The 27,737-nt window shown below is 44.1% G+C and overlaps 1 protein-coding gene across 1 annotated transcript in view; it reads right to left on the bottom strand.

Annotated features, from left to right (window-relative positions):
• The window catches only part of THBS4 (thrombospondin 4), a 39,378-nt gene extending 12,755 nt beyond the window's left edge, over positions 1 to 26,623 (bottom strand). Inside the window, exons 1-11 of the mRNA XM_075136177.1 lie at positions 26,512 to 26,623; positions 22,057 to 22,260; positions 17,691 to 17,938; positions 16,504 to 16,609; positions 11,303 to 11,385; positions 10,659 to 10,710; positions 9,126 to 9,298; positions 5,883 to 6,020; positions 5,175 to 5,252; positions 1,518 to 1,670; positions 54 to 158 (exon numbers count right to left, since the gene is read on the bottom strand). Coding sequence (XP_074992278.1) covers positions 54 to 158; positions 1,518 to 1,670; positions 5,175 to 5,252; positions 5,883 to 6,020; positions 9,126 to 9,298; positions 10,659 to 10,710; positions 11,303 to 11,385; positions 16,504 to 16,609; positions 17,691 to 17,938; positions 22,057 to 22,260; positions 26,512 to 26,599 — 1,428 coding nt within the window. The 5' untranslated portion in view covers positions 26,600 to 26,623. The remainder of the gene's footprint in view (positions 1 to 53; positions 159 to 1,517; positions 1,671 to 5,174; positions 5,253 to 5,882; positions 6,021 to 9,125; positions 9,299 to 10,658; positions 10,711 to 11,302; positions 11,386 to 16,503; positions 16,610 to 17,690; positions 17,939 to 22,056; positions 22,261 to 26,511) is intronic.
• Positions 26,624 to 27,737: the final 1,114 nt, after the last annotated feature.

The raw sequence follows: 27,737 nt of genomic DNA, 5'->3' as shown, positions 1-27,737 counted from the left end.
TTCCTCTTCACCCCTTCATGCTCTGAATTATTATAGGAGTAAGAATTTCTTACCTTTCGGCAGTTTTCAGCAGAGCATGAGAGTTCTTCGTTAGGGTACCCATCAATGTCCACATCTTTTCCACAAATATAACCATCACCAGCCCAGCCAATGCCACACTATGAATAAAACACCATGGTAGTACTACCAAAAGGTTAATGAGTCATTGTAGCAATATTCAAGAGGAAAACCCCACATCAGTCTTGAAAACACTGACATACAGAAGCCATGGACAGACACTGAAGTACAATGAGGTTCACTTCAGCATCTCTCAACGTGGAAAGAAAATCTTTGTTTCAAGCTCTCTGTATCTAGGCACAGCTAGAACAAGCTAAGACTTGATGTTAAATGGAATGTGTGCCTGCAACACCTAATGATTTCAGTGGGAGATTATAGATTTCTTTTAGACGTTGGTCAGGAATCAGTTTTGGTTTCACCTGCAGGTGGAGAAAAAGAAAAGAGGGGACCTTGGCAGAACATGCACTTAGCATCTTAGCAAGGGGCCCACGGTTATGTGGGATGACTGTGTTTTGTTCAGTATCTCAAGAACACATCTGCAATTAGAAGTTTTAAGAGAAAACTGCGCTGACAGTTACTAAGTTTGCATCAGCAAAGCAAGTATATCTGCACGTTTCTCCTAGCCAATTAAATTGGTACTGTTTCAAACCAATGCCTAATTTGTGTTGTAACTGAAGGTACATGCATAGAACTGCATGTCAAACTCTGGCCTTCCCTTAAGATGAGGACTTGCCTAACACAAGTATATAGGCATCTTCCCATTACAGCATGGACTTAAAATATCCTCCATTCTTCTTCTTTGAAATAGATGTACTTAAAAATAAGACCAAAGCAAGTGCCAGCAAAAGCACACGCTGTATCCAAATTTAGGACACAGGATTAGTCTCTTGCTTCCCCTTGCAAGCTGGAAAAACTAAGTAATATACTTCAGTTAAACTTTACAATGAAAGTTCATACGCCACTTGGTGCTCCTCTGCTCCCATGGCTGGAAAGCATAGTACAGCCTACCTGTGCCTAGAATCTGTGGTCTGACTTGGAAAAATACCATGTCTATCAGCAAGCAAATACAGGCACATTGGGTTTGCAGAGAGGATCCATCACAGCTATGTAGCTGAGCACCAGGAGGAGAGGAATTTGTCCTTGTGATGTCTTCTGCAGAGTGACACTTGACAGTCCTTTCTGAGAAGACTATAGAAAGTCTATAAAAGCCATTCGCAAAAGATCTAATTACACAGACACAGTAAATATGGTACATGAGTATGGCTGCCTTACAGACATGCTGCAAGAAGAAAACAATTGCAAGACAGACTCAGCCCTGTTATTTTCATAGCTGGTCTGGGCCAGTGTGTCACAACCTGGTTAAAACACACAACTGTATAAAATTACGACAAAGACTTTCTCAGTTCTAGCCTAAAAAAGGCTATTTTTCACTGCACAAATGCATGAATTTATGAACTCACAATACATGTCACCTCTCCTCTCCTCTCCTCAATACAACGGGCATGGACACTGCATGGATTGAGGGCTCGATTTCTGCAGCTCCTCTCAGCCTGGCATCCCCTGGCTTGGTCTCCTGTATATCCTGGTTTGCACTGGCCACAGTGGTAAGACCCCTGCAAGAACAAAAAGTTACTAGCCAGCTTTTTAACAGGACTTCTTTGTCTTTTAAAGCAAGAATGTGAGCGAGATTCATGTCACGCTGCTTATGCTGTGCAAGTTTTTCATCCATTGAGGCCTCTTGCACTGTGAACAAACTTCATTTTCTATGTGAAATTCAGGTTTGGCTCCCACAGTACATGATGGAAAACACACTCAACTCTCGCCTGTTTAGACCAGTCTTTTGTTAAGCCAGAGAAAAGTCATGTAGCAGCAAAAGCTTCTTCATGATGCCTTGTCCCTGCCAGCATCACTCTGAGCTGCTTCCAGGTGGCCAAAACTTCGTGCAAAATTCTAAGCAGCACCTGCTTAATCAGACTGGATGCTCTTATTTCAGTGTAAAGCAGACCCATCAGTTTATCTAAACTCAACTGGGCAAAACTTTTAATCAAAGAGAGACACAAAAGTTCATCATGTCTTTGCCCCATTTTATTTTTTTTTAACTTAAATGTCTTTAAGCCAATTTGAGCTCAGTCTCATTCTTCAGAAAAGAATTCAGGCATTGAAGCACAGTCATCCTTATTTACACTGCAATAAGAACATCCATGTAACCTTTTGCAGTGGTTTACCTAGACGCATACATACACATTTTATACTTGTGCCACTCTCTTGTGTAAACAAACCCAAAGGAGCTAAGCCAAGGAATCTCAGTGTGTGCTGGGACAATCACCGTATGAGATATAAATGGATAAATGCTGATAAGAAAGGGTCTTCCTTAGAGATAAAAGCCACATTAGATGCCTATCTCACATACTTGTAGATTTGTAACCTACAACATAAAAGTTAATTGAAAACGATCTTTTTTCCTTATAGAGAATAATTATTTTTGACATGTCAAGGAACAGAAACAGGCGTATCTCTGGCAAACTTGTACATCCATCCCTTTGTGAAACTGAGGCACTTCACACAACTTCACTCTTCCCATGCAAAGCCTGTTGAAGGAACTGTCAGGATTGTCCCAGTCCACCATGATAGAGAGATACATTTACTACGCAACTGCGCATTATTTTTGTCCTCTGTTCCTGGCTTCATTCCAAATTTTAACTCTGTGCTATCTGCATACTTTCAGGCTGAAGATGAAGATATACAGAAGACTGGAGAGTAAAATAATCACTGGGCTATGCAAATGGAATCGCCTATATAGAACACAGGGGCCTGTGCACTTTCTCCTAATGGACGCCAAGGCAATACCTTCTGGAGTCTGCTGAATTTGCTTAGCATATTCTGTCCTATATCAAGCCCTGGTATGCATTAAAATAGCCTTTAAGGCAGCACTTCCAGACCAAACTGTTTCTAGAGGGAGACAGGAGTAAAAACCCACGCTGCTCTGTTTTGACAGATGGCAGGCCACTTGTTGCCCCCTGCAAACAGGGCCTGATGCCCTCCTGAAGAGGACTAGTCATGTCTAGTCATGCAATAAGATACAACATGTGACAGAAATGCTCTAGGTATTAAAAAAAAAAAAAAAAAAAGATAAACACATTGAACAGTGAAAGCAGTCCTAGAAAAACAAGGAAAGCACACCACTTCGAACGCTACTGGTAGCCTCAACGACACCTAGCTGCAAAAAGGACCACCTTTACACCTGCAGGATACTTTTAACCCTTCTCTTGTTATGGAGAAAGCCTGCTTTGTGCAGCCAGCTATAGCAGAACAGTATTTGACAGGGGCATAAGTGGCATATACAGGACAACCAGGGGATCAGGCCCACCCAGCACGGGTTCATGGAAGGCAGGTCCTGCTTCACCAACCTGATCTCCTTCTATGACCAGGTGACCCGCCTGGTGGATGAGGGAAAGGCTGTGGATGTGGTCTACCTGGACTTCAGTAAAGCCTTTGGCACTGTCTCCCACAGCATTCTCCTAGAGAAGCTGGCAGCTCACAGCTTAGACAGGTGCACTCTGCGCTGGGTAAAAAACTGGCTGGACGGCCGAGCCCAGAGAGTTGTGGTCAACGGAGTTAAATCCAGTTGGCGGCCGGTCATGGGCGGTGTTTCCCAGGGCTCAATTTTGGGGCCAGTCTTGTTCAATATCTTTATCAACGATCTGGACGAGGGGATCGAGTGCTCCCTCAGTAAGTTTGCAGACGACACCAAGCTGGGCGGGAGCGTTCATCTGCTGGAGGGTAGGAAGGCTCTGCAGAGGGACCTGGACAGGCTGGATCGATGGGCTGAGGCCAACTGTATGAGGTTCAACAAGGCCAAGTGCCGGGTCCTGCACTTGGGTCACAACAACCCCATGCAACGCTACAGGCTTGGGGAAGAGTGGCTGGAAAGCTGCCCGGAGGAAAAGGACCTGGGGGTGCTGGTTGACAGCCGGCTGAACATGAGCCAGCAGTGTGCCCAGGTGGCCAAGAAGGCCAATGGCATCCTGGCTTGTATCAGAAATAGTGTGGCCAGCAGGAGCAGGGAAGTGATTGTCCCCCTGTACTCGGCACTGGTGAGGCCGCACCTCGAATCCTGTGTTCAGTTTTGGGCCCCTCACGACAAGAAGGACATGGAGGTGCTGGAGCGTGTCCAGAGGAGGGCAACGAAGCTGGTGAAGGGCCTGGAGCACAAACCTTATGAGGAGCGGCTGAGGGAACTGGGGTTGTTTAGCCTGGAGAAGAGGAGGCTGAGGGGAGACCTCATCGCGCTCTACAACTACCTGGAAGGAGGTTGTAGCGAGGTGGGTGTTGGTCTCTTCTCCCAAGTAACTAGCGATAGGACAAGATGAAATGGCCTCAAGTTGTGCCAAGGGAGGTTTAGACTGGACATTAGGAAAAATTTCTTCACTGACAGGGTTATCAAGCATTGGAACAGGCTGCCCAGGGAAGTGGTGGAGTCACCATCCCTGGGGGTATTTAAAAGAGGTGTAGACATGGTGCTTAGGGACACGGTTTAATAGCAGACTTGGCAGTGCTAGGTAAGCGGTTGGACTTGATGATCTTAAGGGTCTTTTCCAACCTAAATGATTCTATGATTCTGTGATTCTAAGTGAAAGGTCCAACTTGCTTCATAGCATTAAAATGGTTGTATACCCATTCTGTTAGATCCTAACATCTTTCAAACCATTTCTACCTTTGCTATGCTTGCTCTCCTGGATTTAATATCTATGGATATTAAAAGTGTTGCACCCATTGCAGCTCTCCTCCTCTCTACTTTTTTAGAGGGATATTTCAAAGCAGGTTCCTTGCAATAACACACTCATAAACACACAAAACTGGATGACGTGAAGAGAAGAGTTCTGCCGTTCCTCAGGGAAAGTGATAAGGATACAGCTCAGGTGGACATGTTAATGACAAATCAAGTATTGATTTTTTTATTGTTAGTCAGGAAAAGAGGAAAGGATTCTTTGGTTTCGATGAAGCTAACAAACAAATTGTATTATTCAGCTCTTCAATCAGAAAAATAAATCCAATCCTAGCCTCATGGAATTTTAAAACAATCAATTTCTTAAAGCCGCAAATGAAAAGATGCTTACCAAAGTGTTTATGCAATGGGAATTTGGAACACAGAGTCCAAGTCCACCACTCTGACATTCATCAATATCTAAGCAGACCTAGCAATAAAACAAATCAACATGTAATAAAAACAATGTCAATTTCAGATCCAAGTCTGAAGAAAAGCCACTGAACTTAAAGTCTAGAAAAGAGTCACAGCCTCTCCTGAAACCGCTCTCAGAATGGCACAGACATACCCATAGGCTAACTTTCCAATGGATCTCCAGACAGATATAAATCCTGAAGAGACACTGTGATACAGTAAATTTCAACCTTAGGATGGCTTCTGGTTCGCACCAAGAGTTTAGACAAGAACTATGTCCCCCTTGTAGGGCGTGACACGAACATGCAAAAAGTGACAGTAGAATAGGCCTTTTCTATCATACTCTTCCTAGTTCAAAGCCAGTTTAGAGAATGCAACAGAGCCCCCTTAAAAACTGATCGGTGATACCTATGAAAATAATGACATTTTTTCTTGTCTCCATACCAGCCCTGAGTATTAGACTGTTAATACTTCCATTAAAGCCAAGCAAACACAACTCGGGTCTTCTAATTGAAACACTCTGAGCTCTGCCTAACTGCACAAGGCAATTATGGAATGACTGAAGTATAAATAAAACGTGATACGGATGCATTGACATTAATCAGCACCTTGCAACGGCGGTTGCCACAGGAATGCTGCCACTCACCTGCTTATTGCTCTTGGCGTAGCTGAGTCCTATCCCTTGCACAGTTTGTCCTGTATATCCTGGGGGACAGGTCTCGCATCGGAAACCTGGAGCAGTGTTCACACATCGCACTCCAGGGAAGCAAGGGTTGTAACGACACTGCAAAGAAAAAAGTGAACCGAGCACGCGTTCGTGCTTCAGTAACATCCAGACTCTGACTACGTGCACAGACCTCTCAGTCAAAGGCAATGCTACATGCAATGTCTGTATGTCTTTTGCTCAGAGCTGGCTTACAGAGGAAACAGTCTCTGCAGGTACTTCTGACTCCAGTAGGTCATCAGCTATGTCTGTAATTTAAGTAACATTTGCAATCTTCCATTATAGCCTGTAGTTGATGACCTAAGCTCTCATGCCCAAGCCTTCCTTTTGCTAGACAGGTTCAGCTCCCTCGGAGGCTGAGAGCCGCCTGGAAGGGTCCAGACCACAGTATCAGGAAAGCTGCGTAACTCCAACCCACCAAATGGTCCTGCAGTTGTGTTTTGCACACACAGAAGTGGCAGCAGCATTCTCCCTCATTTGTATTTGGGTAAATCTCATAGCCAGAAGTAAGCCAAACATAAGCCAGATGAGCAGGGATGTGTCAGTGGCACCCACACATTTCTAGACCAGAGGCCCACAGACAACTCTCAGCACTTCTCCCAAAATACCACATGCCCACAGCATCACCCATGGCATGAAGGCACCGTTCGCTTCATTGCCTCATGCGGTTTTTTACACAACAGCTGTCACCCATTTCACTGGTCTTGTGGGTGCCAGTTTGGGAACCACATCCTGCAGTGCTGCCTCTCCAACATCAACACTAGCTGATAGGTAATATTTGTAAGAGTACCGAAAACATCAATGTGCCATCATGATGCATATGGCTCAAAGACAACAATAAATAAGGAACGTGAGAAAGAAATACAAGAGTGTTAAAAATATGCCCTTTTTCCCCCCTCCATTGCTAAGAGAAAAACATCCGCAAGATAGAGGGAGAACAAGCCAGAAGATATGCACTTACAACAAACATACAATTGGTAACCAAACACTCACACAAGGGAGCAAGAAAAGGTATGTTTAATATCAAAGTGTGTTTGATGGAAATGTAAAACCTAGGACAGACATTTTGTGCTCTGTATTTGCTGTGGATTTTTTATTGTAGGCAGCAGAGGGCACTCAAATTACACCGTACACAGAGCAGAGCTGCAGCTCCCAAGATGCAGGGTTTCAGCATATGAAAGTAATGTCTCCAAACTGGTAATGAATAAGGGAGCATATTGCAGAGATGCTAACAGCCTCAGAAAAGACGACGGCAGCTCTTACTGAGGAAGTTTCTAGACCTGTCTTTATCAGAATTTGTACATTAACTTCTTTTTAAATGCCAGTTATTAGAAAGTACAGAAATCGTTTATTCAGTAGAAAGGTGCTCTCCCAGAAGAGATTCCTAAAAAGCTTTCAAAAAAAAAACCCAAACACTTTCCTTCTTAGTCTCAGCTAACTCAGGAAAACAAATAAAATAACACATGCCCTCTTATTAGACAACGAAAAGCTATTGCCATTTATTACCTCTTTTTTCCCCTGCGCAACCGTAAGTGAAAATCCAGCTGTTAAAGGAGGTATTTACTGGTGAACAAAACTGCACCAGACTAGGTGGCACTTTAGTAGCAGTGTCCACATAAAGACCTCATTTAAGCAAGACTGTATCTCTATGACACTGTTTTGGCAAAATTTCCTCGCTGTTTCTAATGTGAGATCAGGTCTGCCATGTGGAGTGGTGGCAGGAACATGAAGGCACATCAATCTCCAGTGGCAGAGCCTGACTGCTCACAGAAAACCATGTTAATGTCGGGCCACTACAGACCAGTCTCAGTTTGTTTTTCCACCACTGCTGTCACGCGTAGAGTTGCTCCAACCCTGAAAATGGCAGGGAGGAGATTATTGCCATGCTCTGCCTCAGTCTGGGTATGGCTCAGGAGGTGGAACCCATCTGTACTGGTGGGCTCCACCTAGGCTGGCTGGAGTCTCTCACCATGGTTGTCTGTGGCATGAAACTCACACCACAGCTGTTTCAGCTTCACTTCTTGCATTCACATTTCAGAGCTTCACCTCCATTTTTTGCGCCTTCTGTTGCAGCAGACATAGTCCTTGCCATGTGAGACAAAACAAAAGACATCGCCTACAACTCAGGAAACTTCCACACTCAACCCACTTTCTCTCCACAGTGTTTTTCACAGACAAATATAAGTTGGGCACATCACATCCTCTCTGCTGATGGCCTACAGGAGGGAATAAACCGAAAGAGCAGTCAAAGCACACCTCCTGTTGGCTAGGAAGGAGAAAAAAGGAATTGCTTTTGCTGTTTTACATCATTAGGCAGGTACATTGGTAGTACTGTGTTATCCACAGGCACAGTTAATGACCTAATTCTCAGGGTTCCCCGGTCTACTACATCCAGGTGCTTTTCCACAAAAATCACTAAAGAGTAATGGCAAAAATCATCACACAGAAAAAATGCGGTGAAGCTGTAAGCAGTTTAGTTGTTTGTGTTGAGTGCCACATTCCAATTAACACAGGTTTTATTTAATCATTTAAGACATTGTAAATTTATTAACTCAGTCCTCAATACAAGCAAGCTCTGAATTTCTAACATATAGCACAAGAAAAAAAAAGATTTAAGTCAACATTATCAGCTTCCAACACAACCGTAAAGAAGTAAAAGGAACAATAACAATAAATGTTTATTTTCTTTCATAGATTTTTAAGGTAAGACTGAAAATTACTGCATTTTGGGTTGAAGAGAAGACTTTGGTCTCCAAGGCTGGTTCAGGAGCACTACGATTTAAAGAAACAAAGCCCATATTGACAAGAAGCGCTTCTGCAGTTCTGCCTGTAACAGAAGCTACTGCATCTTCTTATGGAATAGGAACAACTACAGCAAAAGCTTGTTTTGGTTGTTTTGGGGTTTTTTTCAAACATTAAACTCCTTGAAGTGATTTCTCAACTCAGCAGGGTATTTCAAGTTTTCACACATATAACCTCCATAAAGTTGCAGCAACAGCAAAATAGGGAGGTAGAATCGAATCATAATGAATTAATATTCACTGTGCAAGCAGTCAGCAAATGCTGAAGACAGCAAGCAGCAGCAACCCATTGATATATATGAAACAGTTGCTTTTTAGCTTCCCCCCCGCTCCCTTCTAAATTCAGTGAAAGTCACTATTTTACCTCATCAATGTCTGAGCAGGTAATTCCATTTCCCGTGAGCCCTTCAGGGCAGGGACCGCACTGAAATCCTTCTGCTGTCTCCACACACCTGACTCCCCTGAAGCAGGAATTAACTTCGCATTTGGGTTTACTGCGCCTAGGAAGCTGAGTTGGAAAATTCACAGTTCCCAAACCTTTAATGCAGAAAGAACAACAGTTTCAGCGATTGAAAGAAACATCCATCATGGCTTTCAGCTGGCAAGCACTCTGAAGAGATCCCCAAGACGCTGCGCAGCAGGGGCTTCGTGTTTCTGCACTGCACTGCTATCAGCTGTGCTGTGGCTGAAGAGACTTCATGCTGGGCAGCTTGCTGCGTCCCCAGACAGGGGAAATTAAGGCTATTTTGTTAGGTCCACACGTTTCGCCTGGCTACAGATGGGAGCCCTCCTGCTAGGTTAGTGCCACTACAGATCTGTTGTTGGCCAGGGGAGGAAACTCTGAAAGCCAGTGACCTCAGACGGCCCAAGGGACTCAAGTGTGATGGTACAAGACATTTCTCTGGCTAAATCAGCAACACTACCACTTCATAAGAAAAACAGTGCCATAGTTTCACAAGAACGTATCTGACAGTCTACAAATAAGCAGAATAAAGAAACAGCGGCTGGCAGCCCACGAACACGCAGCAGGACGTAACAGCAGGACATGCAGCCAGTGCAATACACTGGCTTAGGTGCACAGAGACCAGCCCTGGGGAAAAGCAAGGTTTTCTGAGGCTCTGGCAGATGCTGAACCTTGGTACTGATGCATGCAGGATTTAAAGACTTTTTCTTTGGCACTTACACATAAAGGTTAACCTGGCTGGAGCTCAGCTTGAGTTTTGATGAGGCTGACAGACTGGGAGAAGAAATCAACTAAAAGGCCTGATGAGTTTAAGGCCTTTTGTCCCACCCAGTGAGGGAGTATTTTGGTTTTTATACTGAATGGATGTGTGTCCTGATTGTCAGTTGTGTAGGAGGGCCATGCAGTGGCATTTCAGAAAGCGTTTATTTCCTCCATTTAGTGAAAAAATGGAGACCATCTTTTGGGTCTTACTGCTGTTAACCAGTGACTGCCTACACAGAATCAGACAACTTTCAGGTGGACTGCATAGGGTCTTCCTCAGACTGACAATACCAGCTAGAGCAGAACATGATTCCTCCCTTGTCCTTCTACTAAGATTGTTCATGAGATACCTGGCAGGCAATGTCTCCTTCCCCAGGAACACGTAGCACAGCTTTGTGGCAGAGTGAGAACTGACAGTACAGGGTGAGGTACCACTTGGTTTACTGGTTTTATCACCCAGTAGGCGATTGTCAGGTCTATGGAAATGGGAAGCTTTTTCTCTAACAAAAATCTGTTTTAAATTTGTGTCCAATACATCTAGAACTTTCGACACAGTATTTTTAAAAAAGTACTCCTTAGAAAGCACATAAAGCTGATGCAATCAATACTAGTTTTAAAACGACTGTACATCTCATCTGGTTGCCTTTTACAGGCAATAACAGGAATACTTACCACATGCTTGGCACTCAGCTATGGTATTTCTCAGAAAAGTTGTTTCTTTGACCTTGAGGATATAAAAAATAAACATTATTTGGATACAGGCAGGTCCAGTTTGCACCTGGCTGCCAGAAGAACCATTATTATTTTTCCCCAAGATGCCACTCAAACCATGCCACATAGGTACTCTATCTTGAAATGAGATGCTCTTGGTACTCCATAAAATTAAGGACAGTGATAGTGGTTGTACTTCAGTTCAGCCTTCATCAACGGGACCTTTAAGGTCTTTTCTAAAGGCATGTGCCACCAGCAACTCCACTTCTGACACCCACCAGCAAGTGGAACAAATACAATTTCAATTCTGTGCAACAGACCTACCTCTATCTAACAGTGGGCTAGAATGGCTACTCTAGTTCCTCTCCACTTAAGACACTAGATTTTCTGGATCTGAATAAGCAAGTCCCCTACACTCCCACATTCAGTGATGCTCCATAGTGAGCACAGAGTACCAGGAATTATATGGTTATTTCTTCTCCACTGTGTCATGCCTCTGAGGCAATGAACTCTACACAGGAGTTTATTGCTTATGTGAATTCTGCCCTGACTCTATCAAAAGTGGCAAGCTTGGGATATTTCACACTGAAGCCTTTATACAGTACCTGTTGTCTGAGAAGGTCTTTCACATCTCCCAGTATTTGGTTCATCTGCATCATCTGACCCATCAGCTGCCTATTAAAATCACCTGCAGGAAACAGCAATGAAAAAGAGAGCACAATGCACATAACTCTCCTTCATTTGCCATGACAATTTCTGAGATACAAGATGGAAACCGTGAAGAGCCAAGGAGGGCAGACATTACTGTTACTTAAGCCCTGTAAGAATCCTTAGAGTAAACACAGTATCTAGCTCCAATTTTTATAGTGCGATTTGCACGAACTCAAGTCTTTTCTGGACTGAACTCCACTGTATACCACAGAAACCAGCAAAACAGAAACCTCTCCACAGAGAGAAAAGCAGCTTGTGATTTTTCTACCATTATTTCAGTGTAAAGGCTCTCTAATAAGACCTAACAACACTGGCAACTAATGCTGCCACTGTTACTGGTTCCCCCCCAAGCCTGAGAACAGCAACCCTAAGTGAAACCTTAGGATTTTAAGACTGGGTTTTTGTGATAACCCATTTGGGACAGGAGGGCAAGGCAGGGCATGAAGTACTTGTGCATACAATAGGAAGTCACCCTCCATAAGTTTATTCCGTGTCACCACAACTGATTCCTGCACACTTTTCAAAGTGAATTACCCACCTTTCTGAGCAAGCTCACTCTGCAGCTCTGACCATGCATCAAGAGGGCTTGCTCTGACGAAAACAGCGCTTTTAATACCTGCAACAGTCATTTGGCTTTTCTTCCAAAAGGCAGCTCATCACACTGTACACAAGTTTCATGGCTGCATTTGCTTCTGGACGGTGCAGAGTTTGTATGGACTCACAAAACATCTACTCAACACGCTATGAACTCAAAGCCAGTTGTCAATACCAAGTAACAAATTAAAGATGTCTAAGACAATACCAAAAGTTACATCTGTAATGAGTCATAGGGAAGGACCAGAACCAACCCAAGATCTTCACATGAGACTTTTCAGCTGTTAAATGAAACATTAGTTTTGACCCAGTGACAGAGGAGAAGCAGAGAGCATGTTTAGCACAGTAGCTCATAGTAGTTTCTGTTTGTAGCTCACTTCTGAGTTTGTAGCTCTCTGGAGCAGCTCTTTGCTGACTTCTCTAAGTCTGTATGTCAAAACTAAAATATATGCTCTTTTACATTCTAAGCAGGTAGGATATTTTGATATTATGCCCAATGGCTTCAGGGAGGTTTATTCATGTGTTACTTTTTGAGTATTGAAAGCTTATATGAAAAATGCTTTTCTTAATGTTTACCTCATTGTTTTGTACTTCAAAGCATGTCTGTTTCCAAACATTCCAGTGGGAATTGTGCAACTCCTCACATACTACATTTTCTTCATTTCATCAAAACACTGAACAAGTCTAAAGACTCGGGAATCACCTGTTGCAGAACCTGCCTCTGTTCTAGTCCTAACCTTGTCTTATTTTTATTTGGGAGGAAGGCAGCAGGACTTAATATCATGGGTATTTCAGAATCCCATAGTAGAACTTGGCAGGCAGGCTGTTGGGACAGATGCTGGTGTCTGTTTTTGTTTTGCTTGGTTTTTTTACACAAAGAATGGTTTAGGCATTATTGATTGAGATCTGCAAAAAATTCTCAAGATTTCAGATGCTGTTTGTTGGCTAGCACCTAAATCAAAACCAGGTCTATTGTGTACAGTTAAGTTTTGCAGACTGCTATACTTTAAGGTGGACTAAACAAGTTATACTGCCATGAACTACATGTCCTGTTTGCAAATTTAGACAGCAGAGCAGAAACAGATGACTTCCCACAGTTGGTTTTTTTTTCCTCTTCCATTTAAAGTCAAGTCCTACGGTAGGCCCCATCTGCAGCAGAATGACCGGTGATCAGTGGTAAGAACTCAAAGAGGCCTTTCAGGGAGCTGTTGGTCCACAGAATATTGTGGGTGGCTTTCCCCAGGAGCAAGCAGGGTAAGCAATACAGTTATCTGGTCCTACCATGCAGTCTCTCTCATCCATACACCACCTACTGAGGCAACTCCCCAGTTCAGCCCGTCCCCAGCTCTATACTCTGAGTCAGTAACAACCTGAGTAACAGAATAGCTTTCACAGCAATAACTAAATGCAGAGACAGATCTGAAGAATTACTGTTTAACAGGGAACTAAAGTCCCTTGACATGTGTATTCTCTGTAAGCCTGAGGTCACGTCAGGGAGCTACCCCGTCTTTCTCTTCCCAGGACCTTGCAGTATAGAATCATAGCATGGCTTGGGTTGGAAGAGACTTTAAAGATCATCTAGTCCAACCCCTTGCCATAAAGCAGGGACATGTTTCACTAGGTCAGGTTGCTCAAAGCCCTATCCAACCTGACTTTGAACACTTCCAATGATGGGGCATCCACAACTTCTCTGGGCAATCTGTTCCAGTACAGGGCCTTGGATTTAGAGTAGGCGACCAGCTTCGTTACACAGCTAATTGGCCCAGGCAGGGCAAATGCACAAACACTAGCTTATGTAATTGCAGGTCACCGTGAAATGCCTCATAGATACTTCTAGCTCTCTTGGGAGCAACACCCCCTCAAGCACCCCACTTGCCCCCATCTGGCAAAGTCAGAGTCCTGAAGTTTCATTCAAAGAGACTGTGGTTACTTGACCAGAGATCCAGCCATGATTAAAGCATGGATGATGGCTGACAAGAGAACAGTTTCCTGCCAGCCTATAATCCTCCACCAAAGAAGCTGCACATACAAGTTGCACATAGAATTTCAAAGAGGCAGGTTCAAAGCAAACAAAAGGAGGTATCTCCTCAGACATGTGATGAATTTCTTGCCAGGAGACATTCTTTATCATGCATTCAAAACCGACTGGACAGATTCGTGGAAGGAAACATGTATTGAGTGCAAAACACAAAGACTGCACCTCTGAGTTGAGAGCTCTGTATAGCATGAACTGCTGGAGAATAGGAAAGCATCCAGGGAAAAAACACACTATAACTCCACTTTCTTACACTCTTGCCCTTGGGTCTATATTGGCATACTGTCTCTAACAGTAGCTAGGTTAAAAGAACTTTTGGTCTGGTGCAACATAGCTATTTTTTTTACACTATGTCAGGTTCAGGTACCCTATATGAACTAGATGACCTTCAAAGATTCCTTCTGACCTGAATGATTTTGTGATGATGATTACAGGCAGCATACGAATCTCATCTACCAAACTCAGTGCATCTTGCACTGTATTTTCCTACCCACACAGGAAGATCCAAATACACATGTTCAACCTCTGTCCGGTCATCATATTCTCATCTACACTGCTTCGGTGTCTCTGCCTCACAGACTGAACACGGTGGGAATGCTGCTGCCATAGCAGTGAGCAATGATCAGGCACACATTCAAAGCCATGTACAGTTACTCAGGTTCAAAGCTCTTCCAAGGATTTCCCAATTAATATGAAAATACATGCTTTTACCAAGATACATAGGTCTCACACCCCTATACAGCTAAGCATTTGCATTCCAGCTTTTTCTGGCTGAAGGCAAAATTGTGGTTATCTGATATATTGTTCCTGTAAAAGGCCATCATGAAGCATATACAAAGTGCAAGGCAGCTGAGTTAATATTGCTGTTGGAACATTTGTACCTTTTCCTTTGCTGGATTTGACTATGTAGACTTTGAATATATTCATGTGAATTGTTTTATTATTATTATTAATATGATACTAATTCCACTTGAAGGTTATAAGCCACTGAATTTGAGAAGCTTAGCCAGGTGGTGGCAGCCAGAGAGAGACAATATCTCTCTGTATTACTACCGTTTGTATTACTGATTAATGAGCAAAAAGTTACAAATGAGAAAGCTGCAAGTCTCCAATCTGGAAACCTCGCCCACAGAGCTGTGAGTTTTTCCAGGAGGGAACACTGAATTACCCTTGCCTTCTACGTGCAAATGCCTGTTGATTTAGGGGAAAAAAAAAGAGACCTTTTATGATAAAACTCCATATTTTTTTGCCTAGGTGTATATATGTTAAGAAGCAAGAAAACAGAAGCATGTGCAAGTGAGGATGTACATAGCTAAAAGGCAAAACAGATTCTGTTATCACTGCACACCACTGATGCCTACATTCATGTAATGTACCCAAGATGCTCTCCTATTGAATTTGTGTATCTTGTCCCTATTCTAATCAAAAGTAGCAATGCTGCAGGGCTGGGTTTGGCAGGGGGGACAGGAAAGGGTGCAAGAGAGAGAACTTCTCATGGATCCTATTTCAAACCTTGAACTCACCTTTTTTCCCCCCATGGTTGTCACATACTAACACATTGCACGCACAGTGTGAACCTATTCTTCTCCCTCGCACCCACAGCATAAAGGCAGACCGACAGGGACTAGGAAGGGTACAGATGGGGCAGTCTAGCCCAGGTTTGCTGTGTCGAGAGGTTAGAGAGCACCCTCGCTCATCACAGAGGATTGCACCTAGGCCCTGGGGACCTGCAGAATCCCAGTGGCCTCACCTCCTTCCTTTCCTCTCTGTTCCCGGCTCAGTCTCCACAATGCTTAGCACAGGCAGAAAACGAATTGGTTTTGGAACAGATTTCCAGCCCAGCAGGTGACAAAAGCCTCGGCTAACTTGCAGCAGGACTAATGGCTGCCTTGCAATGGCTTTTCCCACACGGACCCACAGACTCTGTGGCCATAGCACCAACACGCTCTGCAGTCTTCTGCGTCCTGCTTCACGCCTTGTTCCTCCCTCTCCGCGACACTCCAGTGATCAACAAAAGATGAATACTGGCCATGTGGATAAGCACACAGATAGATGGATACACTAGCAAGACCTATCAATTTTCATGAAGCCTGTAGCAGTGTATCGCATTTAGGACTACTTCCTGTCTGCAACTGGAACACATAAAATATTATTCAGCTGACACAAACAGATCATGATCACAAAAGTTTGTCTTCCAAATTAGGCTAAAAAGCCTCTTTTAATCTTTACAAACTCCTCCTTCACTAGGACAACAACTCATTGCTTTATCACCAGCAGCAGTGACTGTTTTCTCTCCAAACTGAGCTATTTCTAAAACATTTACAGGAAATTACCATGGCTGTAATTCAGTCAAACAATTGTAATTACTTGGCTATAGAGCTTCTCCACATTTTTAATATTCATCACGTTAGCTTCTTTGCACTGGTATCCTAAGGAACAATTTTAACTCCTGGTTACAGGCCTTACCAGTGTACTGAGGAATAGGTTCAATTTGTTGAAGAAAACAATCCTGCAGGTTCCCCACTTGGGCAAGTGTTCCTCCAGTTACCAGCTTCAGCTCGTCTAGCGTATCCTGGACTCACAAGAAAAACAGAGCTCACAATTCTGGTACAACAGTAGAAAAAATGTGAAATATCAGACAAAATAAATTAATTTTTTAGAGAGGTTGTCCATTTCCTAAGCCTGCAGGGCTCCTACACCATCCCCTTCAGGGCCACCCACCACCATCTGAACTGTAATAAAATCCCTAATCTTTGCCTTGCAGATTTTCACATAGCTGTGGTTTTATTTTGAACCTTCTTTTACTATTCCAATTCATATGATCTCACATACCAGGAAGTTCACATATTTTTATATCTGTGGTATATGATTTTTTTTGTGTGTTGAACTGAATCCAAAGCAGTCTTTTTTCCCCCCTTTCAAAGAGGTTTACATTGATGTCAGGAGTGTGGGCACCTTAGTGATTCTCCATATAAACAGGCTCATTTTCAGGCCTGCAATGAAACAAAGCAAGGGGGCAACTTTGAGGGCAGAACGCCTTTGCACCTTCTAATGCATATTTTGGATGATGGAAGATGCTTGTGGAAGATACTGTTTACCTCGGACTGCCGACAGGGAGATGACAGGAAGCTATGCCAACCCCTGGTTGGCACACAGAGGAAGAAAAAAACTATTGTGGTCAAACAGATGGGGGTTGGACTCTCACACCACGTGAGTCCTCCTCTTCTTTTGTCTTTTTAGTCCATGTGGCTTACCATGAAAAGGAAAGCCACATACACAGCCAAGCGGTGCTCATACTGAACAGCTGTAAGAAGCTGACAAAGAGCTGCCCTTACTGCATCCCTGCAAGAAGTCCAATCCCCAAGAAACACCTAGACTGAAGTGAGGGAGGCAGGTGTTAGGTTTTTTTTTTAATAAACTAAAAGTTGTGTTTAAAACCAATACCATAACTATCACTGGGTTCAATGAAGCTAAGATTTCACATGTACCACAGGGAACTTAAATTTACATTTCACAAGTTAATACTCAAGTATTACTGAAGCACCATTGTACAGAGCTTGGCTGCTGCGAGGGCTGAGGTCTGGATTCAGTGATCCAGAGGATCCCTGGTGACCCCTCTAAGTGCTCAGCCTGCTTCCAGTTTTCCTGCTCACCTGTGGCTTCTCCTGGAAAGTGCGCAACTCTACTGCCGCCGACCTCTGAGACAGCGCCGAAAATGCTTTTGGCAGGTCCTGAACAGCACCTACTTGCAGGCAGTCCAGATACAACTCTATTGCGCTCGATCCCTGCTGCAGGCCCCTCAGCCACAAGATGACAGCATGGGGTTTCCCATCAGCCAGCTGAATGTTGCTAAAGATCACCGAATTCAACCTCCCATCACTCTTCAGATAGCGCAGCACCACTAGTACAAAATACACAGAAGGACTATCAGAGGGTAGCAGATAACCCAAGGCTGATCAAGGAAGATCCTGTGGAAATCTGCAATTGCCGTGGTATTTTTCCACATGTCAGCTTTTGTAAATGCATCCCATATGCAGATATAAATGGTAATAATAAATGGGACACTGACTCTCAGAGCACGATTACCAGGACTCTTGCGTGACTCCCCATTTGCAAAGTGTTGCTGCCTGCACAGTGTTTTCCACTGCTTTGTCCAGGCCTCTCTAACTGGCTTAACCAATGTCACCTTACAGGCCATAACGTGCTAAAATACAAGTGGTAAAGGTAAAGGGTGTAATGGACAGCCTGCAGTCAGCACTTTGGCAAGTACATGTCTGATAGACCTGGAAACACTCTGCAGCAGAAACATACAACTAGAAAAAATCAGTTTCAGTGATGCACATTTCATTCGGTGAAGCCATCTGACAGTGTATCCAAATGCATCATTAAAGGAACCAAAGGAAGCATGATTCCAAGTCAATAACCTGAATTTCTCTGTAACAAATATATATATAAAATATAATGCAGAAAAACATAATGCAGAAAAGACATATTCCACCCCTAAAAATGACTAAGCCCCCTCTCAATTCTTTTTTAAGGCATTAGTGAATGACCTACTTGATAATTCACACAATAAATTCTCATTTTATGAAGTAAAATGCACGATCAAAAAACACAACAGCAAACAAACAAAAATTCTTACGCGCTGTGTAATATTGAAAAAATGTCTCTTTCCTAAGGAAATTGGATCAGTAAGCTAGGATCTGCAAGCTAAATCTCTTAGACCAGCTAGCTAGTTCTCTCCATAAAATCTCTCCCTGGCTCTCTGAATGCGTATCTGCAGAAGCAATGAGCTGCGTGCATCTAGGCAGTGCATAACTGTTCTACAGTATTAGACAGACCTTGTTTCAAAGATCCCACTGATCACCAGCCTACGTGTCCCTTATTTCCTCATGATAACAGTTACATGCATTGAGGAGTCAAGCTGCACAGGCGCCAGGCACCTAAACAGTTAACTGTTGGCTCTCTTGAACATCTGTTTGAAGTTCACAGAGGGCTGCTACTGTTGCATCAAGTGAGAGCTCACAAATACTCTGACCTTCAAGAAACACATATATTAACCTGAGGTCAATTAAAAATCGTGGATATAGTGGAGGGAAAAACTCTTACTAGCTTCAGAGCTAATAACACCTACTGAACTCATCCCATTTCTAGTCATTTAACAAATTATCTTCCCATATCTCCACTACTAATGTACCCTCTTTGATGCTGTGATACCTGTTTGTCGGTGACCACCTTAGTTACTGGGTACATGTTCCCTACTATTTTTCTAATTGCTTAGTCTAATGATTAAAAGAATCCAGATTAATCCAGATTTATACCAGCATGAACAGGGCAGGGTGTGTCTCCATCTTTAAACTCCGCACTTGTGCTGAAGTCCCAGCAGCTGTGATCAATATCAGGAATGTTTTCACTGCTGCCTATGTCAAAACACTGGCGGAGCTGAGATTTCCGCAAAGGTGCATGAGGTCACCAGTAACTTGCTAAAAGGTAGCATTTCTTGGCAAACTCAAAGATCTGGCATGACAGAGTACATTGCAGACATTTTACTTATGTGAATATTACACACGCCTGGTCATACGAAAGCAAGGTCTTTGGATCTGGGCCCTGCATTCAGTGACCAAACACAGCAGTAAGCTAGAGAAAGAAAGAGGAGATGGTGGTAGAGCCCAGAACGGACCCTGCCAGAATAGTTTCAGGACAAGGAGCAGTCTGGCTTGGAAAGAGGATCAAGTATTCCTTCCTCAGCCAAATATCCATCTGGTAAACTAGAGTAGGCTTTTGAAAGGAGATTTTGCTGGACCATAGCCTCTGTCTCTGAAAGATTTAACTCATCCAAGCCTCTGCATTACGAGTTTGCTGCTAGGATATTCTACACTAACATTCATGAGAGTAAGTGGCTCACCTGTACTGTTTAAGAAACAGATTTTCAATGAAACTACTAATCCTGCCAGTAAACAGGAACTGCTTCACAGAATTGTTAAGTTATATCACTTTTATGCACTTATTGATGTTGGTTCCCTAGAGGAATCATTCAAAAAGGATAAGAAACCCATGGATGCTATTTGCCTCCATATTTAGGCGTTATGAACATTTTACTATCAGGTATATCACAGCAAAACCAAAACATGAGCAAAGCATTTGGAACACAGCTCTCAAACGTGGCACTTCAAAGGATAACTAAAGCCTGCTTTGGGCTACTTAGATCAGATCTGGGTGCATAAGTGGAAGCACCATGCAGAGGAAGCACTATGCACATATGCACCCTTCCAAAACCATAGATATTTAGACACTGCATTTTGCTAAGATGCCAACGCTGGCTCACTTAAGTGATGATCTCCAGTCTTGAGAGGATCACAAACAGCCCCCACACTCCATACTTTCAGCTCACATGACGATCTCCTGGATGTGGTTTAACTTACTGTATGAAGTAGCCGTATGGGACACTTGACACTTCCAGAGAAATCACACGTGAAAATACTGCCTACTACTCGCACGCTGCCATATGCCTTAAACAAGGTGCACTAAAGTAATAAGGAGGCAAAGAGACCTCCATGGAAAAGCCTTGCTGCGAAAAGTCTCCCTCTGTTTGATCAGTCCTTTACAACAGGTCCTTTACAGATGTCCCCCATCTGCCCAACGCTGGTCACCAACAGAACAAGTTTCTTCATGCTGCCTATCTATATGCCACCGTCCTGTCAGAGACACTTCTCAGATACAACACTAACATCCTGAGGACAAAACCAAAAGAAGCCACGTAACCTTCCACCAGAAAGCCTCATAAGTCTGTTAGTTAAAGCCTATCAGTAACCATGAAGCATGCAGGTATTCTTGAAAATCAAGAGAAGAGTTTGATATGTTCAAAATTGTATGTATATACACATATTTGTGTGTATACATATGCATTCCTATATATATGTATAACATTTACACACGTAATTGTGTGTGTGTGTGAGGGAGAGAGGGAGTATGTGTGATCTATCATTTATTTAGCAATTAGGTAAGTCAGCGTTAGGAATTGTATGACACTTACTGATAAGGCTGCATGACCGCGTCTTACCCACCCCCAACACACACACTGCACAAAAGTTCTTACTCCCCGACCTCAGGATTTTGGCAGACCTGATATAACTACCAAAGTTTTATCTAACTCATTTCCCTACACTCCCCAAGCAAAAGGTATGCTTTTCTTCACCATGTAGAATAATTTTCCTATGTGTAAACTGAAATTTCTCAGTAGAGTTTCTCAGTACATTGGATTCAGCTGCCCGATTACAACATTTGCGGCAGCAAATTGTCATAGCAGTGGTGAAGTCAATGAAGCAACAATAATTTACATCATTCGGCAATTTTTTGCTAAACCTTAAAACTGCAATATATCCTAGATCTGGTCTAGAGAGTGATTAAAGCTCTCCATTTCTAAAAGTCTGCTAAAGTTCCTACTCTGACTCCTGATTAACTAATTTCAATAAATGGAGAACAAACACTTGAATTCACCCAAAAGATCCTGTAAATGCTAGGGATGTTTGTCTTGCATAGTCACATCTAACCTCCAGGGTCAGCAGAACAAGAACCTGCCTTTCATATGCATGAGGCGGCATGTGCGTGTGTCCCTCGCATTCCTGAGTAATAAGAATCAGTGATTGTCCCAAGGGGAAAAAGGAAAAAAGAAAAAAAAAAAAAGAAAAACAAGTTGACTCCTTTCTCCATACTCCATTTTTTATCTCCTTTCTCAGCATTGCTTAGAGCAAGCACCACGCAGAGCGGAGATAACAGCTGATAGTCAGGTCAGCTTCCCCTGACCAGGAGACAGCAGCATCCAGCGAGAGGAAGGGAAGAGGAGTGAGAGGGGATGTAACCAAGACTTTTATCTTGTGAGGGGGGCCTAAGTGGTGACAGCATGCAAAAGGAATGACTCAAGCACAAAGGTTAATCACACAGTTTTCAACATCCATCTCTGACACACTGATAACTATGGATCCAACACCACTTTTCCCTTACATACACCAAACAACTCACCTTTATTCATCCGTCCCATTACCGTAAATTCAAAATACTTGCTGTTGTCAGCTGACGAATACAGGCCAAATATGGTGGCTGTGCTCTTCGGCGGCAGTTTGAATGTTGACAGCAAGTACACTTCATTCAGCATAGGATCGCCAAGTGCTTGTTGCAAGAAGTTCGTTACCACTTGCTTGTTGGAATACGGAAGAAGATCAATAACTGAAAAATAAGCGAGTTTCAACAGCAATTTAAATATAATAATGACCAAAGAAGAATGTAGCCTGAAGCCACCCTTTGGAGATTGTACACTCTTCGCTATTTTCATACGGATATTTTAAAATGAACCCAAGTTGTCCTACCTAAAATAAATAATATGAAAACAAAAATTAACAATATGGACTAGATGATCTTTAAAGATGATCTTCAACCTCCCTGGCATTGGCAGGGACATCTTAAGCAACTTGATCTAGTGAAAGATGTCCCTGCCCATGGCAGGGGGGTTGGACTAGGTGATTTTTAGAAGTCCCTTCCAACCAAAACTATTCTATGATTCTATCAAAATATCATATAGATTTCATTGCAACTGATCATCTTTTAGCACCTTTTTTTTTTAAAAGGAATTATTGATAAGTTACAAACATAGAAATAGTTAGTCTTCAAATTAAGGTACTCAAATATTTTCAGGTAGATCTCTAAAATTCTTCTTTTCTGAGGATGTACCGCAACAGAAAGCTTTTTAGCCTATTTCTGCTTTCATAAATTCAGATGCTTGTGTTCACGTTTCAATTAGACTGAGGATCCAGCATCAAAATTTTCAGACAGATTTCCAGTGTACTTATCCTAAGAATCATTTTGACGGCATTTGCACCCATTAAAATGCTAAAAAGCCAGGTAAGCAATATGATGTTCATAACCTCCTTCTCACTTCACTGATTTCTCAGAAGATATATTATGTAAATAAGACTCATCTTTCCCTTCTGGCACACATAAAAAAGAAAGACAGGCCTGACAAAAAAAAATAACCCTGAAGGCATAGCAAAAGCCGTTTTAAATTTTTGTTTTAATATTTGCACAATGCATCAGCAAAGAGTCTAACATTATACTCATACATATGTCAGCTATCCCCATTATGGCACTGAAACAACAAACTGGAGTTTTCCCCTCAATGTTCCTAAATCCATGATGTCTCCAAACTCAATAAACTATTCCACTAGGTTTCTTGATAATCTCCTATTTCGACCCACTGCTATTAAAGCAGTATATATATTATACCCTTCCAATAAAGTCTGACAAATGACTATGCACAAGTGTTATTTAAATATAAGGGTGTATTTAGCCATTGTATACGATTGCCACTCCATAGGCCTATCATAGCTGGGCCATAATCTTCTCCCACACCAGCACAATACTGTAGAGCTGCCACTGGAGAAGAGCCCTAACACCAGGCAGACAGCAAAGACACGACAGCACACTGTGCCTTACCTTGGTTCAAGCCCATGGTTGTATCACTAAGTTTAGTTTCCCACACCAAAAAATGGTGGACCTTTGCAGATGAGTCTTTTCTACCCAGCATGACCTCAAAACTGTCATTGTCGACTAAGGTGATGGAGCCATCCTACCGATCCACTGTTTCCGTACGCTACAAGCAGGAGGAAACTGAGGAGCGCTCAGGGGACAATCACATGGGCACACAGACCTACCCGCAGCCATGTGGGAAACCCTGTTCCTTATATTAGAGCCTGGGTTCGTGCTGCTTCCATTGCTCATTCTGGAGCGTCCATTCATATAGACACACTTGGAAATGTCACGTCCAAAAAAGAACGATGAGATTTTTCCCTTCATCTCATGAGACCATTGAAATACAGATCATCGCTTAAGTCTACACTTGACAATACAAGGTCCAAGGATCACATGACTCTACTGAGAGTTTTCAGACCACAATACAAAAAGAATGAGGCCCTTGATTTGCATGCACTTGTAATACTGTTGTCAAACAACTAAGAAACACATATCTAGATGGGCCTGGTCAAAGGACTTCTCTTTCATTCAGTTCAGATTTACAGCACCCCTGGACAACCACTGCTCCCACTGAAACCAGTGACCCACAGAGCAGAGGCAAAAGCCTGGGTATTTCATCACGTTTAGTGCACAGAGAGCAAAGCAATTGCCCAAGCAAGAGACTGAAATGCAACTCACTACTCTGTACAACAGCATTTTGCAGGTAATAACCATTCATAAAATACAGCTGTGTCTACTCAGCCGGAGCACTGCAATACAGTACTTAAGTCATTGACAGCACAAAATACAGCTATACATTTTGTCCAGTCCTTCTAGGTCTATTGGCTCACTTTATATAAATTCCTGTGAGACTAATTAATCTCTGCTAGAGTCAAACATTTAACAATACAGAAGAAATATTATAAAAGTAATGAGTAAACACTGGCAAACGTCTGTCTAACCTTATGGAAAATGTTTATTAAAATTTTTGAAATTTGCATATTTAAATGACTGCTCAAACTCGTTTGGTAGTTGCGTTCTATAAAGCACATTGCCTCAACTGGACCCTTCGGCACCATGTTATCAAACCCTCTCTTGGGATATCTTCACTGACCAGCATGTAGACGCAGTACATGACCGGATGCACCGTCTACTCTAAAGTACACACATGCTAGCAAAAGTGGCTAGCAGAAGAGCAATGGGGTTATGAAAACTCATTTTACATCCTTAGTAGAGCTGGCAGAGAGAGACAGGTCTTAGACCTCACAGAGACAATTGCTCGTTTGGAAGGGACAAGAAAAAGAGATCCACAAGGATTTCAGATTTCATTTTTAGAAGAATCGCATGGGTTTGTTCCTCTCCCTGGAAAGGCAGACTTCAAAACAAATGGATAGAAAAGGACTGCCAAAGCTGAAAGGCACAAGCAGCCGGTTTCAATCCCTGCAGAGTGAGGACTGAGGCATGCCTCCGAGCACGAGCGTGCATACTCACCGGGCTAAACCGAGCCCACTTGTGAGACGGACCAGGAATTCTCTCCCCCGCCTGCCTTCTGTGGTTTTTAGAAGGGAGCTGCTCACCCTCTGATGAAAATGCTAACACGGGATCAGCTACACCTTGAGACAGTGGCAAACCACTCTTTGGAGATCTGCCCAAAACCATCAAGGCTAGCTCTTCAGATGGGAGCTAAAAGACATGACGGGAAGCCCTAAGAGGAGGAGGCATGGAGGAATGAAATTAGTGGCACAGGAGAGGACAGAGCTCAAAATAAAATACCCTTTATTTCCCTTAATTCTGCTGCCATGTCACACCAGCTTTTTGAGACCCTCCAAGGCTCTTCTCTGGCCACAGCTAACCCTAATAACTGTAAATGTAAACACTGCTCCACTGTTCAGCACTTTTAAAGATAATTACTGATGGCTTAGACACCTGGAGTGAAACCCTAACCCCACTGCAATGATTTCTGACTGACTGCAGGAAGGTGAAAATGTCACATGTTTAGAGTGGGGTCTTTCATTGGCCACTGCCCCTGGCAAGCTAGAAATCTGCCTCTATTTTTTAAAACATGGCAATACCCTATCTCTCAATATGACAATTTTCTGAATGTTTTTACATCAGGAAGGATGCCTTTAATAAAGGTTTTTGGAAATGCAGCTAAATTAATCTGATTGGCTGTCTTTTACATCTCCTTCACTTAACTAAGGAATAACGGATTAAAATGTCAAACATAATTTCATAAGACAATGGAGGGGGTTAAAAATCCAGAGAGAACCAGGAGCAGGTTTAAGGCTCCTGGAGTGGCACCGAGTTACACTAACTGCTGCACTCAGTAGCTGAGCTGGTTCCAGTCACAAGTTGCTACTGGAGAGCGATACCACTCACTTTATGCATGCTCTAAAATAAAGTGGCTCCTGACTTACTACGTGCATAATATTGCCACAGTAATGCTGGATTTAGAAGGTACCTGTTTTCTTATGAACTTTATGAAGTAGAGTTTTCCCGACGAGTTTTCATAGCTCAGGAATTCACTTCTCATTTATGAGAACTTGCAGCTGCACAGTGCTCTTCAGACGTTCAACACACCTACTAGCACCCCTATAAGACCAGACCACTTTTCGCTGATTTTAGGCGGGGTGGCTGATGGCGCGCCTACCCCGCCACCTCCTCCGGTCCCCACCGCAAGTCCGGCGGGGCAAAGCACGGGCGGGGGCGCCGGCGGGGCCGCGGCAGCCCGGCGGCGGGGCGGCTCCGCGGGCGCTTCCTTCGCCCCGCCGGGCTGCGGCAGCCCCGCTGCCCGCGACGGCTGCGGCTCCCCTCGCACCTGCAGAGCTGGCGACTCCCCCGTCCCGCTTCCCCGCCAGCATAGGGCTCCCGGCGCGCAGGACGGGACGCCGCACACCCAAAGCCCTCTTGAATGCAAGAGGGGAAAGAGACGTCCGCTAGACGAAGGGAAGCAGGGGCGGCGGGGGCCCTTACCTCGGGGGGCGGGCAGGGTGGCGCGGCCCGGGCACAGCTGCAGGGCGAGCGGCAGGAGCAGCAGGGCGGCGCCGCGCTCCCACCCCATGGCTGCCGCGGGCCGGGCAGGGCGGCGGAGGACAGCGCGCCCCTCCGCTCCGGGCCCCGCCGTTTAACGAGGGCGGCCCCGGGTGCGGGGAGGGACGGCGGCAGGCGGCAGGCCATTGGCCGGGGCTCCCCCGGCCGTCGGGGGCGGGCGGGGTAGGGCCGTGCCGTGCTGTCGGGGCCCGCGGGGGGGCATGGCCGAACCCTGGGCTGGAGCAGAGGGGAACGAACCGTCGGGGCCCCAGCTGGGCACGACCGGCGTCGGTGGGGGTGTCTGATACCGGGCAGAGCCGGAGATCTCGTCGAGGTCCAGCAAAATCCGCATTTGTCGGGATCCCGGCTGGAGCCTGCCCTTTGAGGAGCCCTGGCAATTGAAACGTCTTTAATGGCATTGAATTCCAAACGGATGGGGATGCTCTGTTGTGTGGACTTGGTCTTGGCAGGCATTTAACTCGCCCACTTTTCCTAACTGAAGAGTGTCATCAAAAGGGGTCGTGCAGATTGCAGACTGGGGCAAATTGGGTTTCTAGAGGAGACTGACTAGCAAAGCAAGGAACGTATCACCTGCTCCTCCATTTCATTTACAGAAAACTCAGGAGCACTGGGAGACCTCAAACTGACCGGATTGAGGCTACTGGAAAAGGTTGCTTGTCTTAACAAACCCCCAAACCTGATGACTTAATCAAAGTCAGTTTATAAAAAAAAATTCGGCTTTCAACTACAACAGTTTTCAGTATTGTGTACGCTGCCAGGATGTCATTATCCTATTGTTTCTCCTCTATTCCAGAAAATTCTAGCCGCGGTGTTGCTGATGTTAAGAAAGCACAGGAGAAAGGGAGCAAGCCAGCAAGCCCCTTTGGGGCTGAGCAGCTGTGCAACCAGTTTCCGCCATGCCCACGTGAAACCACCCATCAGGCAGGCCACCCCGCCCCGTACTCTCTGCTTGCGAAGGAAGGGGTCTCCCACAGGATCCCGTGGCAGTAGGAGAGCTGCAAGGTGCTTCTCCCACTCAGGAGAAGCTGACAGCATGTGGTGGGCTTCCCAACCTGCTGGACGGCCCTCTTTGTTCTGTGCCACTCTGTGTGCCTCAGCCCTGCAGATGAAGCGCTGTCACGTCAGAAGAAACCCAGGAAGCCATGGCT

The sequence above is a fragment of the Calonectris borealis genome, chromosome Z (genome assembly GCF_964195595.1).
Source record: "Calonectris borealis chromosome Z, bCalBor7.hap1.2, whole genome shotgun sequence".
NCBI lineage: Eukaryota > Metazoa > Chordata > Aves > Procellariiformes > Procellariidae > Calonectris > Calonectris borealis.
Note: the sequence above shows the minus strand (reverse complement) of the source record. Positions and strands in the feature narration are given on the sequence as shown.